This window comes from Oryctolagus cuniculus, chromosome 1 (genome assembly GCF_051225735.1).
Source record: "Oryctolagus cuniculus isolate XC-2025 breed Fujian yellow rabbit chromosome 1, ASM5122573v1, whole genome shotgun sequence".
NCBI classification, from domain to species: domain Eukaryota; kingdom Metazoa; phylum Chordata; class Mammalia; order Lagomorpha; family Leporidae; genus Oryctolagus; species Oryctolagus cuniculus.
This window is the reverse complement of record NC_142867.1, coordinates 47667384-47692693: the sequence shown is the minus strand read 5'-3', so window position 1 is coordinate 47692693 and position 25310 is coordinate 47667384. Positions and strand designations below refer to the sequence as shown.

Genomic DNA, 25310 nt, shown 5'->3' with positions numbered 1-25310 from the left:
TTTTCTGGTCCCCACAAGGATCCCAAGACCATCTTACTAGGCCATCCAAGGTGTTTTGCATGCTAGTACCCCCTACTGGACATGGGGGGAATTGCACTAAAGGGCTCACTGGTGAGGTTGTATGAAGAGCTGGTTCCTCAGGAGCCAGGGCACTGATACACAGTGTCAATCAAAGAACTGCTTATTTTGAAGAGTCACAACAGAGCAGTCACACCTGGTTGCTTTCAATGTCTATCTTCAACACTGTCATTCTAAGTCTCCCTGCCAGTCGCAAGGTTTCTGGCGAGCTACAGCTTTGGGACTTCTAAGTTAGAATCCAAAAGGATTCTGTTTTTAAACCACATATTTAGAAGGAGAGATACAGCAATGTATGCTGTGCTATAGGATTATGGTGATTTTTCGTTTCTTTTTTCCAATTTGTCTTTATTTCCTGGTATTTCTACAATGGACATTGTTATAAGAAGAAAAAATGATAGAGATTTTCTGAAAACGTCTTACCATTATGTCCCCCCACCCTCTTCCATTTATTCTTTCCATGATTTAACAACCATGACCTTGGTATTTGGTCTGTAACTGGCATTTGCCAGGCCCAGGAGCGCCTAGGGCACGTCTCCGTAGTGACCGCAATGGCCTGGGGTTCAGCCAGCAGACTCCCCGTAAATGTGCTCCCCTGAACTCAGGCAGCAGTTTCATACTCACAGCCAAGCTCGTCAACAGGGCTGACAGGCAGTTCTTCCCATCATCCACCCCACCCTCGGTCTGTGCAACCTCCAACCTTACCTCTTGAAGTCTGCCCAACACATCGTGGCCAGTGGCCATGTCCCTATCAGTCCTGGACTCCCCGGCCCTTCACCCATCTCTCCACCTCCTGCACACCCTTGGCTGCCTTCCTTCTGAGCCTGGGGAAGCTCCAGATGATAAAAGGACAGAAAGACCTCAGGGATGAGAAAGACGAATCTCCATCGGAATGCGTTCCTCTGGAGCAAGCTCATGGCTAACCAGGCTCTCCGCTAGCCCCAGCATCAGCCTGGGTGTCCTGGCTCTCCACTGGGAGCTCTGGGTGCTGGGAAGACTCACCCGGCAGCCTCTCACTGCAGCACATGTCCAGGGCCCCTCGCTCGGAGTCATCGGCAGCGTGGTTCTCTTTCTCACCCCTGCAGTAGAATGAAACATGTGAGAGGGCGCTGTTGAGCCAGGACCGAGACAAAACCCTGAGCACAGAGAAGGCGGCCTCCTCTCCTGCACTCTGTGTCTCTTTGAGTAACCTCACCCCATCTAGGGGACCCGAGGAAAAGACCAGCCCATGGAGGGGCCAAGCTGCAGAGCTGGGAGCAGAATCTTGCAGTGTTTTCCATGTGGAACCCGCAGCAGCACAACCACCACCATCATCCCCTCCACCATGGAAGGAGGGCTTAGCATGTGCAAATCACTTTACACATTTTGCCACCCTGAGTCCTCACCACGACCCCATGAATTAGGGATCATTAAACAGATTCAGAGGGGTTAATTAAGTTGCACAAGGTCACACAGCTCATTAGGGTGGAGTGGGCTTTGCAGTTACGATCTAGGACTCCAGGCTCATGCTTGTGAAGCAAGAAGTGGGGTCCGGGTTACACACAGTCCTGGGTCCAGCTCCCAGGTTCCTGTGCCTCAAGCAGTGCAAAGAGGCATGCACAACTCTTCTCCAGAAATAGCTAGGAAAATTAGTTTATGTATATATTGGATATTGTAAATATTGTCTTTCTGAAATCAGAACACCCTCTTTCTAGCCTATCAGGGCACGTTTTGGGCCTGTACTGGGGTCAAGCTTTTCTCCTTTACCCAGCAAGCTGGAACAGGGTTGCGGGAGATCCATCAGGCCCCATGAGGCATCTCCAGAGTGGACGTCTCGCGAGGGCAACCATGAGTGCACAAGGGTCCCCTTCCCTGGCAGTGGCCTGAAAGGCAGGCAGGAGCAGATGTGGCTCCATCTGTCCTTTGTATCTGTGACCCTTGGCAGGAGCTGCCTGATGCATAAAGTAGGCTGAGATGACCAGGTCCTTCCCCTCCACGTTTGAAATGCGTTCTGGAGGGTCTGGCATCTGCAGCCCTGGGTACTGAATCATGGTGGCCATGGTGCCCTGGAGGGCGGGGCCTCGGAGCTGCTTCACCCCTGCCCAAGCTGAGTCTTGACTGGGCAGTGTGTCCATCAAGGCCACGAGACACCCCCGGAGTCTGCCAATCAATCCCCACATTATAGCTAAGGCAGTGGGCCCTGACTTCTGTAAACTGGCAACCAAAAGAACCTTTTGTACAGACTTGCTAGCGTAATGCTTCCAAGAAGTACTGGAGCCAGGTGCCCTCTTTTTCCTTTGAAAAGATTTATTTATTTATTAAAAGCAGAGTGACGGAGGGAGAGAGTGAGGGTTCTCTTCTATCTGCTGGTTCACTCTCCAAATGCCTGCAACAGGCAGGGCTGGGCCAAGCCAGAGCCAGAAGCCAGGAGCTCCACGTGGGGCTCCCGTGTGTGTGGCAGGAACCCAAGCCCTTGGGTTATCTGCTGCCTCCCAGGCACATTAGTAGGAGGTTGGAGCAGAAGCATGGAACAGCCAGGATTTGAACCAGAAACTCAGACGTGGGGCGCAGGCATCCCAAGTAACAGCTCAAAACATTTGCCACTGTGGCAAAACATCCGCCCCCTAGGCTTGCTCTGAGGCCTGTTTCAGGTCCAACCACAGACTTTAAATAAGGAAGGGCAGACAGGCTGGGTTAAGGCTGACCCTTCTCAGTCGGGTATCTGCACTGTCAATTGGTATTGTGTTATTTTGTTTTTTGCTTGCTCCCAGTGGCAGGGTCTCTGGGAATCCCAGGTCCTGGAGCCCCGCTGTCCTGCAGAGAAAGGGCTGATCTTTCAGGGCAAATGCTGAACTTTAAATGCTCTTGTTAAAGGTCCCCTTTCTCCCGTTCCGCCATTCTGGCCCAAGCCACCATCATTTCCTCTCGTGCCCAGATTCCACATCAGTGTTTTGATTGGTTTCTGCTATCCACTCACATTGGCCTCCAAAACATTGCTCATGTGGCTCTAATACAAATGATGTATGCAGGTTGTTCAGTTTACAACCTGCACAAATGGTCAGAGCAGGCTTGACCTAGAATCGGTTCCTAAAAACTCAACATTTGTCACATAACCTTCCTTGAAAAAAACACTTTCACGGACGGCATCTATTAACATTTAGAACAGCAGTAACACTCCTCTGACATAGCTCTTTAGACCTGCTGTGGCGGGGCCCCCTTCTCCCTCCAACTTTGTCTCGTGTCCTTCTTCCCCTTGGCCTCTGCACCCCAGCCACAATGGACAGGCTCTTTCCTTCACAGTGCCATGGTCCCTACTTTTATCTCTGCCTGGAGAGCTCCTCCAGTTCTGCTTCCCAGTACTTCTTACCTACGGAATGTGACACAGTTGGAAATTTCATTTATGCCATTATTTGATTAACATCAGTTTCAACCATTAGACAGTAAGCACCATGAGGGATGCACCCCATCTGTCTTATCTCCCATTGGATCTTTGGAGCCTACCAAGTACCTGGCTCATAGCCAGGTGTTCAACAAATGAATCCTTGTGGAATAAACGAGTTTTCCCTGACCTTAAAAAAAAAAATCAGGAACCTCACACAGAAGCTATCAACTGAGCTTCTCAGTGGGCAGGATTTATTAAGCTGCTGGGAGCCCAACTCAACAGCTGTTGTCCATAGCAGAAGAGAATTACAGATCTGGAAGGTACCCATTTTACAGGTGAGGAAGCTGAGGCAGAGAATGGGGCTGTGGCTTGCCCCGCATTGTGTATTGATTCGGGGGCCATCCATCCCCGACCTCCCGATCCTCTTCCCTTCCTTTGTCCTAAAGAGCACCCCAGCTGGAAAGCAGCCCACTGAGGGTGGACACCTGGCTGGGTGCAGAGAGGCCACCCAGGTATCCTGATACCTCTGGAAGGAGACCCATATATGACTCACACCTGCTTTCACACCTTAAAGCCTCCCAGGCCCCAAAACGTGTTCAGAATAGCTCAGTGCTGCATGTGTGCAGCAAACTCTATAAATATGCTTCCCAGAAAGTGACTAATTTCATAATCAGAAAAGCAGGAAGAGTAGCACCTCTTGACTGCAGAGGAAAATGGAGCGAGAGCGCACGGCTTGGCCCTGCAGTCGGAGGGCTTAAGTTTTCAAAGGGCACGGACAGCACTCGGCACTCGGGTTGGATGGAGAAGCCTGGCTCTCGCGGTCCTGCCCTCCTTCCTGCCTGACGAGACCAGTAACAGCAGCCTGCAGTGGCTCACTGCAGGCTCCTCCTCCTCCCTCTTCCTCTCCACCTCCATCAGCTTGACAACCAGGGGCAGAAACTGGCCCATGCCAACAGGCAGCACCTCTCTAGGCTGCCCCACCCCCACCTGCAACTGCTCTTAGAACTGGAGACCCCAGAGGAGGCAGCACTGGGAAATCACACAAGGGGTATCTCCTTCATGGATGGAGATGTCCTGGTGGTGAAGTAACTCCCCTAAGCCACTGCTTCATTCAGCCAACATTGGCTGGGCACGTCCCCAGGGCAAGGGGCAGAGTGGACCCAGGAAAACAGCACTGGACAAGCCAGGTCCTCCTCACGGGCCCTCAGCCTTCTCGGGGAGCCACACACACAAACAAGTGAAATTTCAGTTTAACTTGTGCCTTTGAGTAACGCTGGTCTCAACCACTCGACTGTAGACTACACGAGGGAAGGACCACCACCTGTTTCACTTAGGACTGCTGTCTTTGGAGCCTAGCGCAGGGCTGGGCTTACAGGAGGGTCTTCAACAAGGACTTGTGGAATAAGAGTGCTGCCCCGACATTGCTGAGAAAACACCAGGAACCTCACACACTATCACGGTCCGAGCTGCTGGGAACCCAACTCCGCTGCAGGTGGAGGATCGCAGACCTGGAGGGTCCTCATTTTACAGGGGAATCTGAGGCAGAGAATGGGGCTCTGCTGTAACGGAGGTATGCATGGGGAGTGCGCAGCTCAATCTGTGGTGAGGAGGAGGAAGGGGAGGAAGAGGAAGCCTCCTCCAAGGGAAGACAGGAGCAGAGTCTTAAAGGATGTGTCCAGTTGGCTGCGGGGTTGCCAGGGAAAGGGCTTCTCGGGCAGCACACGTAGCAAAGGTAGGGCCCGCAGGTTCAAGATGCAAGGAGCAGTTGGCACAAGATTGAGATGGAGAGGCAGAGGTGGGTAAGGCACACGGATAGAAGCTAAGACTCGCAAAAGCAGCAGCCTAGACATCAGGAGTCCTGCCCCCTGGTGGGGTGGCTCTTTGCCACTTGACCACGGTCACTCTGAAATGATGGGGGCTTCTCCACATCTGCCCTGGGCAGGGCAGGTGTGTAACAAGAACGGGCTGCATGGCATGTGTTGGGAGGGATGGACACTGGACACATCTGGAAGTGTCTCATCTGGTTCCAAACTAAATCTTTTTAGAACTGTGATAAAATTCACGTAGCATCAAAAGCAAAGCCTAGAGGTGAGAGCTGAATGGAGCAGTTGGTATTAACGGGAACAAGTGAGATGGAAAGGTAAATGGGGGCTCCAGTCAGGGTGTACAGTTCCGTGTGGGCATCTGGCCTGGTGATTAAGATGCCCAAGTCCCACAGTCGGGTAAATACCCAGCTCTTGCTCCTGGCCCCAGCTTCCTGCTAGTACAGACCTGAGAGGCAGTGGTGATGTCTCAAGTGGTTGGGTTTCTGCCACTGACTTGGGAGACCTCGATGGGGTTCCTGGTTCTCAGCTTCAGCTCCAGCCCAGCCCTGGCCACTGCAGGTATTTGGGGGGTAAGGCAGCAGACTGTTATCTCAAATTTAAAAAAACTAAAATTAAAAAAGTATACATTTGGCAGCATACAGTACAATTTTGTGCCACCACCATTATCTAGTTCTGGGATATTTTTATCACCCTATAAGGAAACCCAGTCATTAAGAAGCCACTCCCATTCTTCTCTTCACTTAGGTAGGACCTGGCAACCAACGCTTCCTGTCTTAGGATTTTCACAGAAGTGGAATCACACAGTACATACACTTATGTTTTCTAGATCATCCGCACTGGTGGCACAGAGCAGCATCTCATTCCTTTCCATGGCTGCATGCTATGGACAGACCACCTTTCATTTCCCCATTTTTCAGTAGACGGGCAGTTGGGTGGCTTCCATCTTTTGGCTATGCAAGCAGTGCTGTTATAAAGCCAAGTTACTCTTGTATAATCTGCTCCCAACAAGTTTATCACTTTGGGCAACCTTTCCTAGTCCGGGGCCCGAGGCCTCATCTATGGTAGAACTTCAAAAAGTAGAAATTGAAATTAAATTTACATTGGTGCGAAAAAAAAAAAAAACTTTCAGAATCTGTTGAGAGTTTTTTCATAAGCCACATTTTTCCTGGAACTTTCTGAAGAAGTATCGTAAGATGTTAAGCCTCTTGCAGCTTGAATGCTGTCACCTTCATTTCTTCCTGTGTGTGTGGGTAAGTGAAGGGAACACATGTTGATGGCTTCTCCATCAGGGCTGGGGGCTGGCAACCCAGCCTGGACCACCCATCCTCACTCCCAGGAGCTCTTGCTCAGTGGTGGAAACATAGAGCAGGCGGGTACCTGTGGGCCAGATGCAGTGTTCTAACAGAAGCCTGTCCAGGAAGGACCGGGGTGAGATGGGAGGGGGCTACCTTAGAGTGGATAGAGTGCCAGCTTTGCCTGGGACTTCTGCAGAGGCCATGCTGACTGGTTTGGTTAGGTAGGCACAGGAGCATGAATCTCCTTTCAAGGCGTGTGGGGAGTGAGAGGGGGCTTGGTCATGGACCCCAGGACTACTGGGAGGGAGGCTGAACCACCTCCAGCCGTCATGCCCTCAACCTTGAGCTCCACACTCCTGGACCCCTTGACACAGCCCTCCTTGCCAACAGAGCTCCTCCCACCCTCCTGGGAAAGCTGTGACTCCATCAGGCATCTCTGTGTGCTGAATCAAACCCGTCTACTCCCACTTCCTAGTCTTTGTCCACACTGTTCACTCAGCTTGAAATGTCTCTTCCTCTTTTGCCAAATCTCATTTGCTGTGGCCGGACTCAGGCATAACCTCTTCCATGGGGCACTCCCTGATTTCCCAGTTAGAATTAATCATCAAATCTCTTTTGTCTCCGGGCTCTCCCCCCACAATACATGCTGCTATAGTTAGCTGTTTGTGCACCTGCCTCCCCCACTGGCTTCCGAGTGCCTTGGGAGCATCCTCACCCCCTCTCCCACCTCTGCATCCCAGGTGTTCAGCAGGGGGGCCGAGCCTGGTGATGCACCCGTTAAAGATCAAACGGAAGGAAGTGGCCGGGTCTCAGGGTTGGTGGCTCTGGGAGGCCAAATTCTGGCTGGGAGCTTTTCACCCTGGAGGCGGCGGCTAGACAATGGTGAAGGTGACCAGGAGGAGGCTCACTGTGCCATCCAGGTTTTCATTAGCATGTCAGTGTGCTGGGAGAGATGACATGCCGGTTTCATGGAAAAGATAGTCAGGCTAACCACCTTGTGTAAATGAGTTATGTGTTCCAGAGCATGCAGGTGGAAGTGGCTTGTCCTCCTCAATGGTTAGGCTGCCAGGACACCCCTACCCCCATCTCCTGGCCTCATGGTTCACCCCCAAGGTGTCTAGATGGGGAAAGGTGCCACCTGGGGCCAGGGCAGCAAGTTTTCTCTGCAAACAGCTAGCAGGAGTAAAGAGGTTACCATCAGAACATCTAGATAGGGAAACTGAGGCACACAGTGGTTAGGTAACCTGGCTTAGCTCACAGTGTGAACAGTTGTTATCTTTCTCCTCCCTTGAGTGCCCTGCCTGTCCCTTGGCACAGGGAGGGCCCCAAGCCACAGCATGATCCCTTCCCATTTCTGCATCACACCCTAAGGCCTTCTGATAAGTCTCCTTTTTCACCTAAGTTATTCAGAGTCAGTTTCTGTTGCTGGCAGCCAAAGAAGCCAGACTGATGTGTGTGGCAAACTCAGGGAACAGATAGGCTCCGAGCCCAGGACTCCCAATGCTTAGTCCACTGTCCAGCCATCTGTCCTCACGTCTGAGCAGTCTGCACACTTGGGAGTGTTCTGGATTCCAAACACAGGGTCTGAGTGTTCTCTGCTTGAGACGAGCCCAGATGAATGAATGACTTCCCTTCTGTCCCTGCTCTGATGGTGGTATCTGGGGTGTGTGTGGCTGTAGCAGAGTCCCAAGGGAAGGGAACATGGTAGGGACTGGGTGGGCCCAACCTTGCTGAGGGGCTTAGGCAAGTTTCCACTCTTCATGTGGGTCTCATTCAAGGTCTGGGCCATTCATTTGGTCAACACACACATGACTACATACCATGGTGTGAGGTCTGGGGACACAAGGAGCTAGGAGCATCTCATGGGGGATGTATGTAAGAAAGTGGCAATGGCAACAGCAACAGAGTTGGCCCACGGGATGGGAGACTCCCAGGATGCCCTGGGAGCATGCTAATGAGGGAGAGGAGCCAGGGAAGGGCTATCTGCAGTGAGATGTGACAGAGGAGTGGGATGGGTGAGGACAGGTGGCGTGTTTGGGCAGAAGGGGAGCAGGAGAATGGGCTGGGACTTGAGAGAAAGCAGGAGAATGGTGTGTTCTCCCTCACCTGCTCCCTGTCCTCCATCCAGAGAGCTCCCTGGCTCCCTTGGGGGAAGGTTTGGTTGCAGGACTAAAGGCCAAGTTTCTGGAGGAGCTAGCCTTGGTTCTCTGCTCTGTGGAAGCTGGGGGAGGCTCTTGGCTGGGAGGTGGGGTGTGAGGAGTGTAGCAAGATCTCTGGGCCTAGGAAGGTGACAGAGCCAGTCCTTGCAGGATTGGTGCCTGGGGTGTGTCTGTGGGGGGGGGGGAGGGGGACCATGGGAGGATGCTCTGGGGATGACTCAGGTACATGGAGAGGGTGGATCATGGCCTCTGGGGTCTGTGTGACCCACCCAGGGCTCGCCCGACCCAGGGCACAGAGGTGACAGATGACGAAGGGGTATCTCAGTTATAACCGACATGGTTTCCTGGAAGCACGCCATGGCGGGCAGTGGCAGCAGCGGTGGGGGGAGGCACCCTCGGGAGCATTTCCTGCCAGCCAGGACTGACAAGGAGCTCTAACCCCGGGCTAATTTCATTGAAGGAACCTGATGAGATGACATTTCTCCCTCATCTGATAGGAGGGTTAAGAGAACCACGCATGCCAGAGCAGACTGTTGACCTGGGAGCCCACGGGAGAGGCAGCTGTGGCAATGCAGGTAAGAGGTGGTGTCTCCCAGCCCGTGCTGTGGCGGGGGGCTGCCTCCTCTGTAGGGCCATCTGCTCCTGCCGCCCTTGCTTTCAGACCACAGCCCCTCTCCATCCCTCCCAAGGCTGCGAGGCATGTTCTCGCCCTTCGTCATCGCTTACGCTGGCTCTGCCGCCTGCGATGCCATCACCTCTTTGCCCCCTCCTCTGAACCTGGCTCTGGCTTTCTGCTCCCTCTTCATCTTCAAATCCTAGGAAGCCTTCCCGGGGGGACAGTGTCTTTACCATTCTGAGCCTTAAATCTTAATCTCCCATTTGTCAATCAGAGCTGACAATCCCTGCCAAGCAGGGACGACCAGAGAGTGAGTGAAATGTGACGATGACCATGACGGTGCCTGATCCACAGCAAGCGCTCAGGAACAGTGTAAATGACCAATACGCAGAGAAACGAGCGTGGCAGTGGAGGGAAGCAGATGTAGATAACATGCAAATCTCAGAAAAGGGCCAGGAACCGCCTGTGGAAAGGGCAGAGGGCTCTGAACGGTGCCAGGTTGTCTGGGGGCAGCCGCAGGCTGAGCAGAGCATCTGGGCACTGTGCCCTCCCTCTCAGGGACAGCGGGAAGGTGCTGTCAGGCCCTGAGATTTTGCCCAAAGGCCCAGCGTGAACCGAGTTTACCTGCTGCCCTTTGCTCTCTGAGGCGCAGAGCACTGGAGGGAGGTGTGAGGAGCCCCTGCCTTCTGTAATTCTTACACTGGGTGGGACGGGGGCAGCAGAGACACAGAGAGGTTCTCTGCAGGCCTTGGTCACCAAGCTAGGGTTGGAGGAGCAGGGGCCAGTGTGCACGTGGCACTGACAGAGACTGGGGCCTGTGGCTGATGCTGGTCTCATCTTTGGGATGGGGGGGGGGTTGTCAAGAACCTGACTGTGTGGCGGCTCCATGGACTGTCCCAGACTCTCTCTCCTGGTCAGGTGGGTGAGGAGGGAGAGTGGGGAAGGCAGCATCAATCCCCAGTCCCGCGCTCAGGAACTCCTGTGAGAACAGGATTAACACCAGGAAGGGCCTGTCTCTCTGTTGAACACTTATCACATGTGCCAGGCAGGGCTCCGAGGGTCTTACGTGTGCTGGCGTCTCTGACACGTACAGTGGCCCTACTAGCAACATGCTCCGAAACTTGGATTTTCTAGTGGCGAAAATGGAGATTGAGAGACGTGAAATGATCAGCCCAAGGCAGCACAGCTGGAAATGACACCTCCCCTCCCCGCTACCCCAACCTCTCTTCCCTTCCTCGTGTTAACTTTGGTGGGAAGCATACGGTGCATACAGAAGAGAGCACACGTTATCACAGTTGCTCTCCGTGCTTTTCAAAGATCCTACCATGAATCTGTGGTAGCACTGTGATGACACCCATTCTGTGAGAGGAAGTAACAAAGGCTTCGTGGTGGGGGGAGGGGGAGATGTGACCCTGCCAGGCTCACACAGTGGGAGCCCGAGGGAGACTCCCACACCCAGGGTCCTATAGGAACTCAACGGTGTGGGTGTGGTCTGGACAGCCTACACTGGACCGTGACCTCAGGTTTCTTCCCTGAAGGGGCAACTGTGTCCAGAGCTGACCTTGGGAGGCTTGGCCTGGGTGGGGGTGTGGGATCATGGCAGTGGAGCTCCATCCGTGGAGTGTGAACAAATGCACTCACCAGCCCGGAATCTATCAGCCCTGGCCCCCACCACTGGCTGCTGTGTGACCCTGGGTCAGTCATTTCCCCATCTGAGTCTCAGGAGCCTCAAATGAAAAATCAAAGCGGATGGTGGTCTCAGCATCAGGGAGTCAGAGCCTTGATCAGCTGAGGCTGGCTAAAGGCTGCCCAACCTTCAAGTGGGCAGGGCTGCCCAGTCAGTGGGGAGGCTATGTCCAGCTGGGACGACTTGATGTTGAGGAGGGTCGTGAATGATTATGTCCACAAGATGAGCCAAGAGCAGGATTTGGGAGTTCAGGGCTCATGGGAAAGAACCCTCTCTTCTCCAAGACCCTGAGAGCTTCCAATCCTGCTCCCTCTCTCACCCTCCTGCCCGTCTGCAGTTTAATTTACACGGCGCAAACAGGCGATCACAAACATGAAGGTGTGATCCCACCTCCTGGGGGTGTTCCGGTACTCCCGTACAGCGAATACCCCTTCCTGTCTTGGAATATACTTTTCTCTCCACTGGAAACCACATTCCCCACCCTCTCACCCCTTGCCCACTTTCCCTGCCTGGAAAACTCTCATTTGCCCTTCAAGGATGTTCAAATGTCACCTCCTCCAGGGAATCAGGTAGAAGGTGGGGGGCTCCTTTTCCCATTCTCATCTCTCTGTACTGCAATTAGCTATTGACGCCTGGATCCCTGCCTTGCTTAGGGCTGCCTTTGCAAAAACCTGTGGCTTACAGTTCTTGCAGCTTCCTTTAACTGAGGGCTCACCATGTGCAGGGTACTGTGCCATGTGCTGGGCTTCCATTGTAACCCTGTGAGGTAAAGCCGGTCAGCACCCTCCTGGCTCACATGTGGACACGGCGACTTAGGAGAGACTGGGTCATTTGCTGAAGGTCACGCAGCTGGGAACAGGCAGAGCCAGGCTTCGCGCTCAGTGTATCTCAACCCCGGGCTCAGGCTTAATTCACAGGCTTAAACCTCACATAGGACTTCCTGCTTCTCCTGCCTAACACCGTCTGGCACCAGGCAGGTGTTCAAGGTATAGCTTTCAAAAATAAGAAAGAAGAATGAAAAGTGGGCTTCAGTTGGAGAATTTACAAAAGGCTCATTAAAAACATGAGCAGTAGTTCAATGGCCGGGCTTGGCACTCAGCTACCTGAGTGTGGATCGAGATGTTGGGCAAGGGATCGGCCCTCTCTGTGCCTCAGTTTCTACATCTTTGGAATGGGGACAGCAGTGTCTACGTTTCAGAGGTTTATTATGGAGGCGGATGAACTTTGTTGCCATCATCGTGTGTCAGGCTTTGCCTGTTCCCCAGTTAATACAGCCCTTCCCTCCCCATAGAGAGGTCCATGGAGACTTTGGGGAGAGTCTGATAAAACTGGTTCTTAAAAATAAAAAAAGCTGCATTGTGGTACTTGCCAATTTCCATGGTGCCCATCGCTCACTAGGCCTTATTTCAAGCTGTGAACATGAGCGGCACTGCAGCCAAGCTTGACGTAGCTCAGGAGTTTTGCTCAACCTCTCTGTGCCCAAGTTTCCTCCTCTGTATGGAGCAGCACGAGTACGGAACTCTGTTAGTACCTAACATTCTCACGATGAATAAACCCAAGACCCTCAGAGAGGCATATTGCACAGAGCACACCATGGAGACGTTGGCCAATGCCACTCTCACTACTGCTTGTCTGGCTCTGAGACTGGCCCAGGCTCAGCATCTGCTCTCCCACACCCTAGGTCCCGGCAGGCAGAGTTTTGGTTTTTGCACGTGAGGCCTCTGGATTCTTGCAGCATTCCCCTCTCCAGCTAGAACTGGACTAGAAGTCTGACCCAGCCTGGTCGCTTACGCACCTGTGCTGATAACACACTATTGTGTCTCTGGTCTCTGCCTGCCTCTGACGTCACCTCTAGACTTCCAGATGCCACTTCCTGGCCTAGCCCTGCCAGCCACTGCCTGCGCCTTATCTGAATCTTCCCTGATGAGCTCCTCTGGCACGCGCTCTGCACTTCATCCCTTGCAAAGCTCCTCCCGGAGGCTCAGAGCTAAGTTTGCACCCACCTGCAGCTAGGGAGGCCCCCAGCTGTGCCATATCCCACTATGGGCTCCAGGTCCACACCAGGGTCCCGGGGCCCAGCCCCTGACTTACCCCTTTTGTGTTCAGGCCTGAGTTTGGTGCCTAGGAGAGGCAAGGCAAAGATGGGGCTTGGAAACCTTGGCTTGAGGCCCCTTTGCCAGGGGGATAGAAAAGAATATTAACTAGGGGAGAAAATCCAGATAGAACCAGGACCAAGATCAAAAAAGGGTGGACCTCCTGAAATCACATTTTGAAAATAGCAGTAGCATACCTACTATGAGGCATTTGTCTTTCAGTACCTTATTTTATTAGACCCCTGTGACAAGCTTGTGAAGAAGACATTGTCCTAATTTCTAGATGCAACAGGCACTCAGGGTTAGGGGCTGACACGACAGCTTCCGCTCAGGTGGCTGGTGGAGAAGACAGGAATGGAGCCTGATTCTGGGCCCAGGATGGATCATCCTTTCCCTGCCACGTGCCAGTGGACAGCTGGAAGCCAGGGGCCCAGGGCAGGCTGTCCACAAAGGTCCTCCATCATGGGCTGAGTCCCTGAGTGACCAAGCGAGGTCCTCTGGACAAAGGAGCCATCCAGAGGCAGAGAGCCCGGATGAAATACTTTGCACGGCTGCCTTCTCCCCATGGGGCCTTGGGCCAGTGTCCTAAGCTCTTTGAGCCTTGATTCCCCCTCTGTAAGGTGGGAAGAAGGAGAACTGCAGGACTCTGGGGAAGACAGCAGAATGAGTGACCAGGACAGAGACTGTGAAGCGCCTTCCTTCCTCCCCTCGGCTGGCCTGGCTCAGAGCCCCGTTCCCTGTCTCTCTCCAAGTCACACGACACAGGAGATGCTCCTGCTCTTTGTGCCAGGCAGTGCCACCAGCTACAAAGGTCTGTTTCCTATTTCCCGGGGCTCTGTTCCGGTTCCCCGAGCTAATGAGAACAGTGCAGGATCGAGTCGCTTGAGGGTAAGAGGGGCTTCCCTAGCAGAAGCGCCTCGTCTCTCCTCTGGAGAGCTCCAGGCTGTTTCTAGGTCCCCTGAGTCAGATCCAGAGCCCTAGGGAAGGGTGGTAAAAGAATTGCAAACCCAGCTGTGCAGAAGCCCCCTTGCTCTCACCCAGGAAATCGCTCCGCCTGCAGCCACGCTCACTCCTGCTTCTCCGCTTTGCTCTCCCCTGCTCCTCTCCTTCAACTTTCAGGCTGAGAAGGGGCAGGGGACAGGCAGCCCGTGAAGAGAAGGATGGATGGCAGGCAAGGCACTATGCATCCAGCTCTTTCCTGTGCCCTTGCATTTGGAAGGGAGATGAGAAGGAGTGACCAAGGGGGAGAAAAAGAAGGAAGGGAGGAGTGAGTAGAAAGGAGTGAAAGGTGGGAAGGGTAATTGTGGGAGACTCAGCCCCAGGGTCAGTTCCAGGATTCAGGTCACCCTGGATTATGCTCTAAAGACTGGATTATGCATAACCCCAGGCTCAACAGACTCCTCTTTGCAAACCCTTGGAACTTGCCTCCTCCACGCAACCTTCCCTGATTGATTCTGCTCCGTTCCCCCTAGCCTTGCCTCTCTGAGCTTGAGGGGTTACACTTCCCATGATGCCATGGGGCAGAGGCCAGAAGTCTATGACTCCCTGGCAGTAAGCTCTGTCTACACTTATCATCTGCAGCCTTTTTTTTTTTTTTTTGACTACCTTTATCAGCACCAGAGAGTGGTCTGGCACACATTTAACACAATTATTGCAAACCTGGTTTGTCTCCAACCATGAGCCACAACCTGTTATAATCTTATGTCCTGTTACAGCAGGCTCATGCTGCATCTGTGCGGATTCACAGCTGACTAAGGCCCAGCCCCTGTCCCCCACAGGCTTCCAGTCCAGTGAGCAGAGTCAGGAGCATGTGAAATGTCCAGGGGGACTGCCTTATGGGTGTACCTGGGAGGCTGGGAGGCTGCAGGGAGCTGCCCTGAGACCTGAGGGGTGCAGGGGTTCACCAGGCTGGGGTGGTTTGGGGGCTGCATTCCAGGCAGGAACATGCAGGAGCAAAGGCAGACAGTGGTGCAAGGCTGTAGTGTTCTGGGAGGAGGGCGCACCTTGGTGTGGCTGCAGGGAGGGCAGGAGAGGGGCCCTTGTCCCACGGTGGAGAGCCGTGGGCCTTGGACTGGGACAATGATTGTAATTCCTTGGCCATTTTTTCTAAAGGGGAGTAAGACAGGTACTGCCATCCTTGTTGGCATTTAGAAGTGTGCTCACACGTGTGTGTGTGTGTGTGTTGGTTGGGGGGGGCAACAACATGGATGCATCTCAAACTGTATAGGACGCAAAGGGTCCTATACAGATGATTTCATCCCTATAAAAGTCAAGAGCAGACAAAGCAGGCAGGCATTTGGCACAGCTGCTGGGGCACTACCCAGGATATGCCTGTACCCCATATTGGAGTGCCTGGGTTTGAGTTCTGGCTCAGTTTCCAAGTTTTGCTCCCTGACACACACTCTGGGAAAGCAGCAGGCAATGGCTCAGGTACTCAGGACCCTGCCACCTACAGGGAAGACCTGGATTTGTCCTGGCCTCTTGACATCAGCCTGGCCCAATGTTGGCTGTTGTGGGCATCTGGCAAGTGAACCAATGGATGGAAGCTCTCTGTCTCTCTGCCTTTCAAATAAATAAGAACAGAAACTAAGGCAAAGCTCATCTACACCGAAAGAAATGGGAACAACCATGACCTATGCACTTGCAAGGGGTGACGTCAATGTTCCGTGTCTTGATCTCAGTGACAGTTAGAGGAATTCATCCAATTGGAATCTTAATGGCTATACATTTGACTACTTGTAAAGTACACCTTAAATATGCGTGTGAACATTTTGGTTGTTACAATGACTGAAGGGTGCTGCTGAAAAAATATATGGGGCATGGGGCCAAGGATGCTTTCCTAACAAGAACTCTGCCCCCAAAACACCAGGAAGAGTCCCTCCCGAGATTCCATTGTAGGGCATCCGGAGCCACGGCATAGCTGAACAAGCAGAGAGAATTGGTTACCTTGGTGCTTAAGGGAGATAGGGCTTTGGTGGTGATGGCAATCCACGGGGTCCAAGTGTCTACGGTTGGTGACGTGGAGCAGAAGACGGACATGTAGTCTTCATGGCTACTACTGGGCCTTGTATTTGGCCAACTGTAGCCCACTGGCCTGAAGCTGCCCAGGCAGAGGCAGGGGCCCCAGAAGGTTCCCCTAGGGCATCCTAGACACCACAGGGGTTGGGAGTAGGCCAGTGGAGGAAGTAGCAGACACAGCAGGTGTTAGAGGGACAAAGCAAGGCCCTACGCCCTGCTGGTCCTCCAGTAAGCACCAGGGATGCTAACCGTGGTCAGCTTCCTCTGAGCGCAGCCTCAGTGAGGTGGGCTTCCCTCAAGTTTGGAGTCAATGAAAGGAGGGTAGCTACTGCTGCACAAAATGATTTCCTGACATCCCAGGCTAAAGAGGAACACAGCAGACTTACACTAAAATGCTCACCTGACCCCTTCCTGCAGGTGCTCACCTGACCTCCACCTCCGCAGGTGCCTCTCTTGTGTCACCATAGCCCTCTGCTCTGGCAGCACCAGCTGTGTTCTGCTGCTGCCTAAGTCTGAATTCTGGCTTTGGCCCGTATTTGCTGTGTGTTCCTGGCAAGTGGCTTGGGCTCTCTGTGCCTCCCCTGCAAGCTGAGCATCAAATCATTCTTCACTGAACTGCTATGAAGACCGAGTCACGTGGTACGAGTCAGCGCTCTCACGCTCAGGGTGCACATCTGTCTGAACCACTGCTGCCAAGGTACTTGTCCGGCATCCACACGAGGCATAAGCCCTTCGCCAGCAGGGTCCTCGCGTGAATTGCTGAGGTCCTGCGTCCACCACGAGGCCCACAGCAGTAAATACTTGCACGCATGAATGAATTCCGCCCACGAAGATCTCTCCTGAGAGCTTTCTCTTTCCACCCACCATGCCTCTAAATCACCAGGGTTCTTCAGGAACGGAGCCTGGGCTCATTTGCATTCTCTTCTCTCTTCCCTCCTCTCTCTTACCTACAAGGCCGTGCAGAACCCACACAAAATTTACTTCTCTAAATCAGTGGCTTTTTCCTGGTCCCTTCACTCCTAAAGACGTCACTTGGAGGTCTTCTTCATGTGAGCTGGGCCTACAAAAATCCTTTAACAAAGCAGCCCACAGCTCCTCAAAAAAGGCAAACACAGAATCACCATAGGACCAGGCAACTGCACTGGTAGGCAGACACCCAAAAGAATCAGAGATCTTTGCATGGTGCTGTGAGGCTGGCCTCCTTGCCCATGAGGTCCCTCTTCTCCATCTTCTCCATCCTCTTCCTGCCACGGGATCTGAGGCCACAGCACTTGCATCATGACATCAGCCGGCTTCTGCCCACAGTCGACACTTTTCCCTCCCTCACCACCAGTAGTCCTGCCATTTCCTCTCGGGGATGCTGCTTAACGTACATACCTTCAGACTGTGATTAGAAAAGCTGTGTGCTCTGAGATGTTCATGGGGGACCGTGTCCAGCAACAAAGAAATGGTTAAAGTACGGGGATGCCGTTGAGGGTAAGAAGACGGGGTGGCATATATAGGCCATGACAAAATGTGAAGTGAACACAGCAGGATGTAAATGCACTGGTCGCAACTTCACGAGACACAGAGCTATAGAACCACAGAGTGCAACATAAGAGATGATGGTGAACGTGATGTCTAGGATGCGGTATTTGTTGCAGCTTTACAATTGTCGCCTGTTTTTTAAGGGCTGGCCAAAACCCGCAAGCAGGTGATGGGATAGGTGCACTGTCAGCACTGCCTTCAAGGGTGACTCCTGGTGCCACAGACGGCCTCCACGGAAGCCACAAATGCCCCTCTTCCCGAGAGACAGATAGAGGGGGAAGGGCACCTCATGTCGAGTCTCTAGACTGGCGGCGTCTCTAATGACTGCCATCCACCACCTCCTCACAGAGAGGAAGGGCAATTTAGACGCTTTGTTTTACCATCACAGTACCCAGATTTGGCTACGAATGGTGCATCCCCTGTATTGGCCTGAGGTTAGGAATTCCTAACAAGATGTCTGCCCCCTTACATTTATGCAAACTGGCTTTTCTGCATCCACTGGAGAGGGTGCCCTCTCAATCCAGCACGCCACACTCCAGGTCTGGGAACCTGAGTCCTGGTTACTTCAGGGGTGTCAAGGGAAGGAGGGTGCCTTTTGCTCTAGGTGCTTAGAAGGAAAGTCTTTCTTCAGCCTGCGAATCTAATGTCAGACACTAGTGGTCAAGGTCCCCATCTCCCCAGATACAGAAACGATGGCGATGACGAGGAATGGGGGGAGGGCGGATCTTATCCCACATCCTAGCTGAAGGCAACGAAGGGCTTCTTGGTGATAATGTTGTTCAAAAACTAAAAGCATTTTAATCTTTCTACCTGCCTTGGGATGACAGACCTGCAGTTTATTTTTTTTTTTTTAAATATTATTTTTTTGACAGGCAGAGTGAATAGTGAGAGAGAAAGACAGAGAGAAAGGTCTTCCTTTTGCCTTTGGTTCACCCTCCAATGGCCGCCACGGCTGGCACGCTGCGGCCGGCGCACTGTGCTGATCCGAAGGCAGGAGCCAGGTACTTATCCTGGTCTCCCATGGGGTGCAGGGCCCAAGCACTTAGGCCATCCTCCACTGCACTCCCGGGCCACAGCAGAGAGCTGGCCTGGAAGAGGGGCAACCGGTTAAGAATCCGGCGCCCCGACCTGGACTAGAACACAGTGTGCTGGCGCCGCTAGGTGGAGGATTAGTCTATTGAGCCGCGGCGCCAGCCCGGAGACCTGCAGTTTAGATGGCATTTGGACCAGGGGCTCATTTTGGACTGAGACTGTATGTCAACTTGCCCCTCATGAAGCCCAGCCTAATATCTGGCTCCCTCTGCTGGTGGGAATGTCCCATCTCCTCTGGGGCAGGACCACCTGCCTGCCTGCCTCATATCCCTCAGGACATGGGAGGAGTGCCACAGGGAATTACACCCTGACACCACCACCATCTTGCAGGCAGACAAAAATGTGGTCCCCTGGGTATCACAGGCCACAAGAGTCTAGTGCTTCAGGGGACCCAGAAACCCAAGCCCTAGCTCTCAGACACAGGGGAAACTGAGTTCAGGAAACAGGAAGAATCTTGTCCCATGTCACCAAATCATGAGTAATTAGGACATAGACACTTGATTCCCACTGGAAAAAGCACTGATATATTGCCTGTTAGGTCACACATATTGGCTGATAGGTCAGTTACAGTTTTGGCAAAGGGTGCCATGTATTTTGAAACATCCACATGGCTGCTGGGTCCACTATAACTCAGGCAAAAGCTTTACATGAGTAGCTACATTCTGGAGTTTTTCTATTCCCTCTGCTGGATCTATTTCAACAATTAATTAGGTGCCTGAAGAACTGATACTTCTATAAATATTTATCTATTCTTCCCCCCACTGCCCACTTTGCCTTTTTGGGAATCTGTGGCTTTACTGGAAGTTGATAATGCCTTGTCCTACAAATATGGGTCTCTGTGCTGGGGAGGGTTGCTTTAAAACGTCTATGAGGAAAATGGCTGAGGACATAAGAGTTAAGGGGACACTTTGCAAGGGCCCCAGAAGGTTGTGCATTTGTACTGGGAGATTAAAAAAGACCAAAAATGTTGCCATTTTAATTATCTTATGCTCATTGCAGGTACGTTCTACTAATCTCAGTCAATAGCAGTGTTTATAACATCAAGCCATACTGAATAAATTATGCAGATTTGACTCAAATTTTCATACTCGAAGCAACACATTCAAGTCATCTGAGCTTTATCATTTTGATCATACTACAGCTCACTATGCCATTCCTACACTATACTACCTTCATTTATTGGCTCATCTAAGCCCCAGACAACAAGGCCTATACTTAAATGGCCATTCCTGCTATTCATTCATTCAACAACTACTTAGTTGATCCACTGAGGAGAATCAGGCTTGGTTTGCAAGGCACAAAGAAAATAAGAGCACTTCAAAAAGTTCATGAAAAATGGATTTCAAAGCTAAGTTTACATTGGTACAAAAACAAATTTAAAGGCAAAGAAATCTCTTGTCCACTAGTTCACTCCTGAAATGCCTGCAATAGTTGGGGTTGGGCCAGGTCAAAGCTAGGAGCCAGGAACTCAATTCAGTCTCCTACTTGGATGGTGTGGATTCAATTACTGGACCTGCTGCCTCTCAGGGTGCACATTAGCAGGAAGCTCGACTTGGAAGCAGGGTTGAGACCAGAACCCAGGCCCTGCAATATGGGCTGTGGATGTCTTAAGTGCAGCACCGAACACCTAGCCATTGTGCAAAACACTTTTGAAATTTGTGCAAATGTGGGTTTTCAAAGAGATTAAAACATTTCTTAAAAATTATGCATAGATTGCAAAATTGTTTTACAACAAAATAAATTTTTCTTCTAATTCCATGTTTTTATGAACTTCAAAGAGAATAGGACTCAGACTCTCGAACTCATTAACACCACACAATTTGTCATTCCTTAGGCTACAAGCACTACAAGATTCCTGTTCTCCCGTACTGGCACACTTGGGGCTCGGCTCGCTGAAAACACGAAGCTATTCTTACCCCAGGGCCTTTGCATTTATGGTCTCTTCTTCTCAGACTGTGATTCCCTCCTCATTTTATTCAGGTATTTGTTCAAATATTCCCTCCTCAAAGATGATCCTATTTAAAATTTTAAAAATGTATTTTTCACTTTGAAAGAAAGAGAGATGAGAAAGACAGAGACAGACACACACACAGCAAGAGAGAGAGGAGGGGAGGAGGGGGGAAGGGAGAGAGGGAGAGGGGGAGGGGGAGGGGAAGAATATGAGAATAAGAGTTAAGGGGACACTTTGGAATGGCCCCAGAAGGCTGTGCATTTGTACTGGGAGAAGAAACAAGACCAAAAATGTTGACATTTTAATTATTTTATACTCACTGCAGGTACGTTCTACTAATCTCAGTCACTCCCCAAATGCCTGAAACACCTGAGGCTGAGCCAGGAGCCAGGGACTCGACTCAGGTCACCCACACAAGCGACAGGGATTCAAGCGCCTGAGTATCACCTGCTGCTCCCAGGGTGCACATTAGCAGGAATCAGAAGTGGAGCCGAGACTCGACCCCTGGCACTCTGAGGTGGGACGCAGGTGTTTTACCTGCTGTACCAAATGCCCGCCCTGACAATGCTATTTAAAGGCAAGTGTCCTCCTCCACCCTTTCCTAGTCATGCCCATCCTGCTTTACCTTTCTGCAGAGCACGGCTCACCACCTGGAATATGTTCTCTTGGCTTGCATTTCAGAGGCTGGGCAGGAGGTTGTCTTTCCCAGCATTGCATCCCTAGAGCTTAGAGCAAGCTGGCATGTGAGAGACAGACATTTATACATATTTGGAGAATGAATGAATGAATGGGCTCTTGACAGCTTGGGGTGCTCGGCGAGCCAGCTTCGCAGGAACGATCATTATGGTTCCCTGGCGGATTCAGGACTTCCCTCCCACTCCTCCCCTCTGGCCCCCTGCTGGGCTTTCTCTGGGAAAGGCATGCTCAGCCAGTCAGCCTCAGAACCTTGCCATCGCCTTTCCTCCCTCCCTCCAGCACCCATATCTAATCAGCTGTCAATTTTGATGATACTCAGGCTTTTTGCTACCCCTTCTTATAAGCGCCCCTACTCCAGACCCTTATTATCTCTCACCTGGACCCCTGTCACGGTTTTAGACTGGGGCTCCCTGCCAGCAGGCTCTCTCCTTCTGTGTGTTCTCCATGGGGCAGCCACAGTGAGTTTCCCAATGGCAGCTTTGTTCATGCCTTTCCTTACTCAAATACTAAAGATCGACTCGTTAGCTCTGGACTCAAGGCTCCCAGCAACCACCTCTACCCTCCTAGCCAGTGTTCCTGCTCATCCTTTTTGGCTGCGGTTGGAATGACGCGCTTTCCAGTTTCTGTATACATCCTAGAAGTCCTCACTGCCCATCTGTCTGCTCAAGCCATTTCCATTCCTTGAAACACTCCTCCTTCCTTCCAGTGCACACATCTTTCAGACCTAGCTCCAGTGTACCTACCGTCTCCAAGGCACCACTCCCGATCCTCCATGAGAATCAAATCCTCCTGGCTCAACTCCTTCCAAGGGGTCATCTGCCTGTCTTTTAGGGTGAGCCTCGAGAAAGGACAGGCAATACGATGTTGAGGAAAGAGTTCAGAATCTGGACTCAGACCTTCTTAGCTGGAAGCCCATCCCTCTGATTCTGATACCCTTAAGGTATGCACCCTGAGATAAAGTCTCAGCCTCAACTTCCCCATCTGAAAAATGGGGTTGTAATACTATTGATAGCATGGGGGTGTTAAGAAGAATAAGTGACAGAGTGTAAGAAAAGCTTTGATACCACATAAAGATTAATTATTCAATCAATCATGCCAAGGTGCCAAAAAACTTAAAAACAAAAGTGCTGCTCCTTCCAGGGAGGTCTGCCGGGTGTCTCAGGCAGTCTGGGCAGTAAGTCCAGGAATAGGTCAGTGGGGGAGGGACTTGTTTGAGGGAGGAGGACTTTGAGGTCCTAAAATTGCACATTCTTGGGTGATCTGAAGAAGGGAAGAAGTGCAGGCCATAGGCATCAAGCTAGGGCCCTAATGGTATTAACAGCCACCAATCCCCGAGCTTTCTCTAGGCCATGGTCAGGCACTGTAAAAACACTCTCCATGCATCATCTCCTTGAGTCAGAAATTACTGCCTCACAGAGTGGGACAGGAAAACTGGGCGCACACCAGTTAGATAAAAAAGGGCTTCCCTGCATGGCAGAGACCCAGGGCCCAGCACTCACTATGAAGTCGGTGGAAATGGCGCTTCCTGGAGCAGAGTCCTGCAGGGACGCACGGGCTAGGGTGTCAGCAGCGGCTGCTGGGGGCTTGGCATGTGGTCACCAAGTCTCTGCTCCATGCTCTGCTGCTTTCCCCACTCAAGGGAGAAGTTCTTGAGACAAGCACCCCAGACCCTCACCGACGGAACACTGCCCTCCGGGCCAGCGATCCCAAGCAGCATCCAGCTCTGCTCCAACTCTGGCAACACAGTTGCCAGGGCCACGTCTCTGCACCAGGCATGGGGCTGAGCTCTGAGGGCTCGCAGCTGCCCCGGAGGCATCACCTGCAACCCCAGCTTCCCCCAGCAGCTTTGTCAGCAATACCCAGAGGCTACACTTAACAGATACCAAGAGGAAGAAGTGGCCGGCCAACAAGGACTTGGGGACATCCAGACTGGCGTGACGAAAGGGGTCTGGTTCAGTTAGAAAGACTGGGCCCTTGAGGAGGAGGGGAGAGTGACCAGGAGGGCATCAGGCAGATGAAGAGGGTGAATCTTTGGATGCCACATCATCTGGTCTCAGTGAGGACACTCCAGCTCAATGGCTCCTGGGAAAAATCTCATCTCTGGTCCAGGATTGCCTCACTCTCTCAATCTAAGTCCCAAACCTGGAGTGGCTGCACCTAAGACGGTTCTTCTTTGAGGCTGAATGAGGCAAATCAAAGGCCTTTTTTTTAAAAAAAAAAAAAAAAGAGAGAGAGAGAGGGAGAGAAAAGCAAATGAATGGCACCTGGCTCCAGGTGGGGGCAGGGCTGGAATTACACTGTGGTAAATTCTGGGCTTGTGGGGTTTCAATGGGGATCAGATCTAACTGTAGACCTGTGCGCGCGGGGGGGGGGGGGGCTGTGAGTATGAAAGCCAGCGACCACAATGCAGGCTTTGTGACTAATTCTCCTGTGACCTTGGTTAAGCCACCTCATCTGGCCTCAGTTTCTCTATATGTGAAATAAAGGGACGAAATGGGTTCCTGAGGTTTTTAAGGTCCTGGGCCCTCTCAGCCACGTGATCCTGGAAAAACGTAAGCCCCCCAAGGCTCCTGGGCATTCTCCCGGTTTTGCAGGAGCCTGGGCCTTCCCCAGGAAAAAAAGCGGCATGCTGGGGGAGGGGGACGCACAGGGCTTTTATTTTGGGAGTGGGTGGGATGCGAGTGGCCAAAGCTAAAGGGTTGGGGGAGGCGAAGCAATGGTGGTGGCGGCGGCGGGGGAGCTGCGGCTTGGGGAGGCCAGCAGGCTAGCGATTTCTAGGTCCCCCCTCCCCATCCCGGGGTTCAGACTCGAGAGGCGATGCAGCCCAGAGCCGCGCACTACCCAGGGCCGCAGAGGCTCGGACCCTGGACCGTCACGCTAGTCCCTCCCTGGAACCGCGCAAGAGCTTCGTGGGGAGTGGCTGCCGCTCCCTCCGGGCTTCCAGGGGCCGGGCCACCTCTCCAGCGTGGGGGGCCCCTCCCCCAGTCCGGGGGCGCCGGGAACCCCGTGGGGGCGTGGCGGGGGCGGACGCCGGCTCCAAGCCCCGGAGGGCTGGAGGAGGTCTCAGCTGCCAGGCTACCCTAGGAGGATCCCGCGTCCGCCGCCTTCGGGCGCCCCACACAAAGGCGCCGACGGAGGCGCAGCACTTACCGGCCAGAGCGGGCTCCGGGCGCCGGCGAGCTGGCGGGCGAGCTGGCGGGCAGGCTGGCGGGAGGATGTGCGCGCGCGGGTGCTTGTGTGTCTGCGTGTGTGTGTGTGTGTCCTTGTGTGTGCGCGAGAGTGTGTGTGTGTGAGAGAGACAGGGGCCGAGCTCTGTGCGTCTGCGTGTGCGGGGGCGTCCGTCCGTCTGTCCGTCCCGCGCTCCGTGCGCGCTCCCTCGCCCGTCCGCCCCACCAAATGCGCTTCAGCTGCGGAGTCGCTGGCGCAGCCGCGGGGTCGGTTCCGCACCCCCCAGCCCCGGCTCCGCCCCGCCTCCGGGCGGGCTTGCGCCGCTCCCCGGGAATTGCGCAGGGCCGGCGGGGCTGGGGGCGGGGAGCTCCAGCAGCGCCTGGGGGGCAAGGGGAGCCGGATCACCGACCCTAACCCCTGAATTCGTCTCAGCCCCACCTCCACCCCCGCAACTCTGTGCGGAGTCCTCGCAGGCGCCGCCCCCACGCCAAGGTTGCCTGGACCGGGAGGGCGGGGGCGTGGGAGCACCGCATCCATTTCATTCATGATTTTCTCCTCCCTGGAGCCCCGGGTCGGGCTGTGCGGCTACGGCAACAGCCAGAGGGATCCCCGCCTGGCCGTGCGCACCCAACCTGGAGGGGGACAGACTGGCAGACAGACTGGGGTAAGGGCCAGTGAGACAAAGGGTCAGAACGGGGGTGTGTGGGGGGGGCGGTGTGCGGAGGGGTGCTGTGACATTCCCTGCA

At 53.1% G+C, this 25310-nt stretch overlaps 1 protein-coding gene across 2 annotated transcripts in view; it reads right to left on the bottom strand.

Moving 5' to 3' along the window:
- Positions 1 to 24682, bottom strand: part of PTPN5 (protein tyrosine phosphatase non-receptor type 5) — a 64050-nt gene extending 39368 nt beyond the window's left edge. For both annotated transcript variants that reach the window (XM_070072573.2, XM_070072575.2), the window contains exons 1-2: positions 24547 to 24682; positions 1078 to 1154 (exon numbers count right to left, since the gene is read on the bottom strand). In XM_070072573.2, coding sequence (XP_069928674.1) covers positions 1078 to 1102 — 25 coding nt within the window. In that variant the 5' untranslated portion in view covers positions 1103 to 1154; positions 24547 to 24682. The remainder of the gene's footprint in view (positions 1 to 1077; positions 1155 to 24546) is intronic.
- Positions 24683 to 25310: the final 628 nt, after the last annotated feature.